This window comes from Streptopelia decaocto, assembly GCF_964273445.1.
Source record: "Streptopelia decaocto genome assembly, chromosome: 2".
Taxonomy (NCBI): domain Eukaryota; kingdom Metazoa; phylum Chordata; class Aves; order Columbiformes; family Columbidae; genus Streptopelia; species Streptopelia decaocto.
This window is the reverse complement of record NC_138655.1, coordinates 146213754-146220038: the sequence shown is the minus strand read 5'-3', so window position 1 is coordinate 146220038 and position 6285 is coordinate 146213754. Positions and strand designations below refer to the sequence as shown.

The 6285-nt window shown below is 44.5% G+C and overlaps 1 protein-coding gene across 10 annotated transcripts in view; it reads left to right on the top strand.

The window, feature by feature from the left end:
* Positions 1 to 789: 789 nt before the first annotated feature.
* ABI1 (abl interactor 1) overlaps positions 790 to 6285 on the top strand; it is an 82386-nt gene continuing 76890 nt past the window's right edge. For 2 of the 10 annotated variants that reach the window (XM_082046458.1, XM_082046460.1), the window contains exon 1: positions 814 to 1091. In XM_082046458.1, coding sequence (XP_081902584.1) covers positions 975 to 1091 — 117 coding nt within the window. In that variant the 5' untranslated portion in view covers positions 814 to 974. Of the gene's footprint in view, positions 1092 to 6285 lie in introns of all 10 variants that reach the window. The other 8 variants (XM_082046466.1, XM_082046467.1, XM_082046463.1 and 5 more) reach the window with 8 other exon arrangements.

Sequence of the window (6285 nt, the reverse complement as noted above, 5' to 3'; positions counted from 1 at the left end):
ACAAACAAAAAACCCCCCAAACCAACAAACCAACGACCCCCAAAAAACAAAAACAAACACCCCCCCAACAACACAACAAAAAACAAACCAAAACCCCAACAACACACATGCAAGAGAGATTGTACTAATAATGACTGGACTTTTCTCTTCCATACCTTTTCACCAACCAGAGCAGGCCCTGAAACGATGATAACAACTGAGGTAAAGGAGTGGCAGGAATAATGCATTTACCTCAGCCATATTTAAGTTTGTCTTGTGAAACTAAACCCAGAAAAACGCTAATTGTCAATTATTACTCCTGGGCAGGGCTTCATAAATATCTACACAGTTTAGACAAGAGTATTTCTCCCACCCCCTCAGGGTAATCCCCTGGTGACTAATTAGCCCATCTCAATAATTGTATCGTTTTACCAATTTTGTTGTCATCTCACAAATTTCTAGCCTGAAAGGAGGCTGGACAAGGGCGGCGCTTCCCTTCCAGGCGCTTTTGGGTTCTCCTGAAGGGAGACGCCGCCTCAGGACAGCACTGGTGGGGCGGGGGCTTTTTTTGAGGGAGGGCGGGGGAAGCACACAAGCGTGTCCTCTCGTTTCTAGGACTGTCCCACAGCCCTTCTACCGCTCTCCCGTCGCTCTCCACAGCGGCCGGGCGGGGCAGGCGCCCCAGACACCGCCATCTCCCCTCGGCGGCCGCGGGCGGTGGCTACGAGCAGCGCCCGCCCCATCTCACCTGCGCATGCGCGTTGCGGCGCTGCCTACAGCTCCCGGCCTGCTCTGCAAAACAGGGTGGCGGTGGTTTTTTTCTTTCCCTCCCTCCCGCCTCCCCTCCCCTCCCCTCGGCGGGGGAAGGATGGGTGGGGAAAGCGAGCGCTCACGAAAGCGAGGCGAGGAGGAATCCCACAATACCAGGCGGGTTGCGAGCCCGGCGCTGCCGCTGTCTCTTTAATGCAAGAGGAAGCGATGCGGAGGGGTGGAAAATGGCAGAGTTGCAGATGTTGCTAGAGGAGGAAATCCCTTCTGGCAAGCGGGCTCTGCTCGAGAGCTACCAGAACCTCACTCGAGTCGCCGACTACTGCGAAAACAACTACATCCAGGTGAGGGGCGGCTGGGCAGTGCAGCGGGGCCGGCGCTGGGAGGCTCGGCTGGGCTCGGCTGGGCTCTCCGTGCGGGCGGCGCGGCCGGAGCCGCCTGAGGGGCAGCGCGGCGCCTGGCTGCCCCCGCCGCGGCTCCCTTGGGTTTGCCTTTTCTTTCAACTTTTCCAGCCGAACGAACGGGCTTCCCTCTCCCCGCTCCGGAGGGGAAGGGAGGGGGTTATTATGTCAGTCCGACTCGGAGGGTGTGTCTTTTTTTTTTTTTTCCATTTTTTTTCTTCCCTTCAACCCCCCCCCCCGCCTTCCCTTTTTGTATTTATGTATTTATTATGAGTCATATCCCGGAGACCTCTCTGGGCTGGGGGTGAGTGGGGCGTGAGGGCCGATGAGCCTCCCCGTGCGGCCGGCTCGCAGCCGGTACCTCAGGTTCCCCCTCGCTCCCCGGCGAGGCTCCCTCCGCGGGAAGCCGGCGGGGCGGCGGTTGGTGGCGGTTGCTGAGGCGGGCGGCTCCGCGCCCTCCGCGCCTCACGTGGAACGCGGGTGCCGGCCGGCCCCTCCGCCAGAGCCGCGGCGGCGGCGCGGGGCCGCCATTGGCAGCGGCGCGGGGAGCGGAAGGGGCCCCGCACCCCGGTGACATCACGGAGCTCAGTCATCGGCGGGGATCCGCGCTGGGAACCGCCGGGTCCGCCCGGGCGTGCAGCTCTCGGCCAGGCCGAGGGAGCCGCGGTCTCGGCAGCGCTGCGGTTCGGGGTTTGCGGGGGCGGGAACTGCCCGTGTGCAGGCACCGGTGTGCGAGCGGGAGGCGGCGTTTCAAAATGGCAATCCGTGCCTCCCGCAGGCTTCTCACGCCAAGCAGCCTGCCACACCGGGTTCACAGCGATGCTGGAGAGGCTCCATTGGCTGTAGCGTGTCTCCACCAGTCAGGGTGGATTTTTTTCCCTTAGATTGTCAGTACTTTTTGGCCTTGCTTTAAGTCTAGTTTTGTGAAGCTGCTTTAAGCACAATTTACTATTATTATTTTTTTCAGGATTTGCAGTACACAACTCTGTAAGTCTGTATATGTAGTCACACAAATGTAGACACAGAACCATCCAAAGATGCTCAAATTCAACTTTTTTTTTTTTTTTTTTAGTAAAAAAAATTAAGAAGTAAAGCAAATAAGCTCCACTTCAATTACTGGACAGCTTGTAAAGTGAACTTGTTGAATCTAAGGCTACGTGTGATGAGTATTTAATACAAGTCATTACATTCTCTGACATGTGTCATTCGTAAGCTGTCCTACTGTTTTTTGTAATGGAGGAGCAAATTTGAAACCAGAGCTTTAATAATATGAAGTGAATTTTTTTTAAAGTGAGCTAATTGGATTAAAACTGCTCTTACAAGCCATATTTTTAACTTTTTTTTTTGTGATATGTGAGGTAGTATGAGTTAATGTCTATTTACTCTTCCGAGTTGTTTGCTCCACCCAAAGAAAGCTGCTGATATAATGCTTCAAAGAGGCGAGGTTCATTTGGTTTTAGTCATGGGAAATATGACAAATACATGAGCATGGTAATTGCAGCACAAGTTGTGACCTGTCTCCTGCTCCTGATTTTTTCCCCGTGTCAGAAAGTTACAGAGAATCTTCAGTTACGTCATTTTCTTCAGAGTCCTAAAACTTGTCTTTTATTTCTTCAGGCAAACAAAAAAATCCAACACTTGAGTTAGTTCCCATTCTGTCATTTGGGGTGGGGGGCATGTTTATTTATTTATTTCTTTATTTTAAATTTGGTAGCTCATTTTCACTTAAAGTATCGAGGTCAGCTAGATATGGGATTGGTACGGTCTGTTTTATCTGTGTACAGCTGTGTTTACCCTTTTTGAAAGGAAGCTGGAGTTCTAAAATTCCTAATGAGGACTTGAGCAGTAGCTTTGAAAAACGTCTACCGTGCTTGTATTGTACAGGCGTTATACATTTACTCAATAAAAATGGCAAATACACTGATACAATCACTTTTTTTTTTATGTGTGATGGAGGTGGTTTTTTTAATCAGCACTTTATACAAAGCCATCTGCTCTCCAGTTGGACTCCTGAACAGATTATACTCGCAGTGCCTGTAGTGGTACGGCCGCGGCAGGATTAGGCACTATGAGCCAGGGCACTGGGTTATGAGATTTGGGGGTGTGTATGTATTGTGGGATGGGAAGGGAGGGAAGGAGAGGAAGAGGCTTAACCAGCACATAATACGAAGTGTTTGTATTTAATGTAATAGAGCATTTTATGGAAAAAAAAAAGTCAGGCCAGAACAGAGAACCGGGCCATGAAGTGGCTACGCATTGTAACTTATCGTGTAGCACATACCTGATTCAGTCTGGCCTCTTTGAGTTTGGATAGCTTTGGATTTGGGGAAGTTTTCTCCCATTCTGTGGGAAAGGCCGTGTGCTCCTTAGTAGAAAAACTTACTGTGTGCTGTCACCCACTCTGTGTTGTGGCAGTGAGGTAGAGCAAGTTTTTCTGACTATTCTGAGTGCTGGTGCTAACTATTTATAGTAATCGTAATAGCATTCAGATATTTGTTCTGAACTCTTGATGTTCTCAATCTCATGTTTTGTATTCTCTGATTACTTAAGCGGGAAAGTCATTTCCCACACCCAGTGTTGCTGTATTCAAACTATATCTGTATTTTGGATCTGAAAACGTATGAATCTTGTTTTGTCTCTTTCATTTAATCTGGAAATAATTCTGGTAAAATTTCAGTTCTGCAGAGTTTTTTGAGGATAATTTATCTTTGATGTCTTTAGAGATTATATACACACACACACACACACAAAAAAAAGAGGGGCTTGAGGGGGTAACTCACCTGGGCAGAACTTGGTTATCTTAATAGTGAATGTAGCTCTATTAGGAGTAAGGATCCTTTTAATGAAGCATTTAGGAAAGATGACAGAATTTGTGGCTCTTCAGTTGAAAATATCTGTTCTTAGGAAAGTGGGAAGCAGTTTCTTGCTAAGACAAATTGTGAATAAATCGGAATGCAAGGCAGTTACACAGTTTGCCCTCCAGCCTGTATGTATTCTGATTATCTAGAAGTTTTATCTGATAGGAAGGGAAGAGATTTCAGGAGGGGCAGAGCAAATAAGTTTCTGAGAAAGATCTGCAGTGCTGAAAGGAAAATACAGTGGTGACAGTCCTGGTGGTGATGGGGAAGAGACAGAAAAAGGGTAAGGGAAACCAAATGTAGGAGTAGTAAGTGAAGGAACTTGTAATGCTATTGGTGGGGATTTTGGCTTTGACTAGAAGGAAAAAGACATTAGAAGTATATTACTGTATTTAATCTGTGACAAGGTTTAAAATTTGTGTCTGGTTGGAAGCTTCAGTGATAAGCATGCAGAAAATTAGATGCCTGTTTTCTTTTAGAACAGTGACTTAAACTGACCAGTTTTAAGAACAGGTTTTGAACCTTAAATCTTTAGGAGATAAAAACATACTTTCAGTTAAAGTGAGTTTTCTTAAATATAGAGGAGTTACATTTTTCTTAATATTTTAATTTTTGTTTTCTGGCACTTTAGTGGTGTGACTGCTCTATTATGGTGGATGTGTTTGCGTGTAAGTTGGCATACTATTATAAAAATGCACAGTGAAATTAGGTGAGAGGAGGAGTGGTAAAACTGTCTTATAATGGAAATAAATGACATTTTTATACATGCCATATAAATGTAAGTTCCGGTACTTAATGCCTTCCCCAAGTCTTTTTGCCTGGGAATAAACTTAGGGACTAGTCCCTTTCAGTGTGTGTGTAGCCATGAAAAGTTATCTGAAAATCTGTAGCATAAAGCTGAAGATATTCATGAGGAATTTCATTAGTATCCTAAACAGTATGAACTTCATGAGTACTAATACAGAAGTGACATATGGAGTTAAAGCACTTACAGTTCCAATTATGATTCTTCAGCTGAAAATACTAACTTCCAGAGAAATTCTTCAGTTTCCTGGCTGAATTGAATTATTTTCAGTCTTTAATGAACTTATTTACAATAACTGGCCTATGAAGCTTTACAACAGCACAGAAAACCAGCGTCTCCAGTGTTACGGCACTGATGACTCCTTTTTGGACAACTTCAGTTGACTGGTGTAGCACAGAGAGGCCTCTCTGTGCTGTAAAATGCTGCTTACAGCTCTCCCCCACTGTCTGGACTGCATGTTTCTTACGGTCTTGTTTGTGCATAGGGAGATACATAGTTTTCATCAGCCTCTCTTCTTCTAGACCGTTTGGGAAGATATTTCTTTTTAATGTGGGTTTTTTTTTTTTTAGCTCTGATATTTTAATCTGACTGTGAGAACCTCTAAATGAATAGCTTGAAACATGTACTAGTGTAAATTCTGACCTCAGTGATCTGTGCTGGGTAGATTTAGCAGCTTTAGAAAATAAAATAAGTGAAAGACCTTTTAAGGAAGTGCTGTGTTGCCCAAATGCGTGGTTTTTTTTGTTGTGATGTTGTTTCCTTCTGTAGCTTCCAACTGATATGGGGAAACTAAACCGTGAGTTAACAAGCTATTCTGGGTAAAATAGACAAAATCAGGGACAGATTTCATTTTTACTGTTATTACAAAAAAAATCTAAAGACTGTGGTAGAAAAATAAATGTGTGGGGCTGAGCAGAAGTGTTGTGTGCAAGAAGTTTCACAAATCCTTATGTTCCAGTATGCGTTTCAGAATCCTTTCTGTTTGATAGGTCAGATGCTCTGCATTGTGTATGTGGTAGATAGTATGTTTTGGAAAGGAAATAGCTTTATTCATGGTGTTTCTTTTTCCTTAAATGTTGGTAACTGATCTGACACTGTTTCTCCTTGCCTGGTGTATGGAAGTGGCTTAGATTTGTTCAGTACAAAGAAGTTCACTCAGAATGTCTAATTCATGAAATGACCTGTTTTAAAAGGATAAACTTCTTAAATTGTTGCTAATACAAATCTTTTACATGCTGTGAGAACTTGCATGTTTTATATTCATAGGCTAATTAGTTTGTATTGAGAGTAAATACAGTTTTTTTTTTTTCCTGGTTTCATTGCTAAATTTAGAACATTTTACAGAAAAAGCAAATTAAGCTAGTTCACTTTCTGTAACACCAAAATATAATTCAAAATTAAAGAGCTAGAGAGCAGCAAGATAAAATATGGATATGCCACCCGCTATCCTTTGTAGGTTTAAATCATTCTTTAA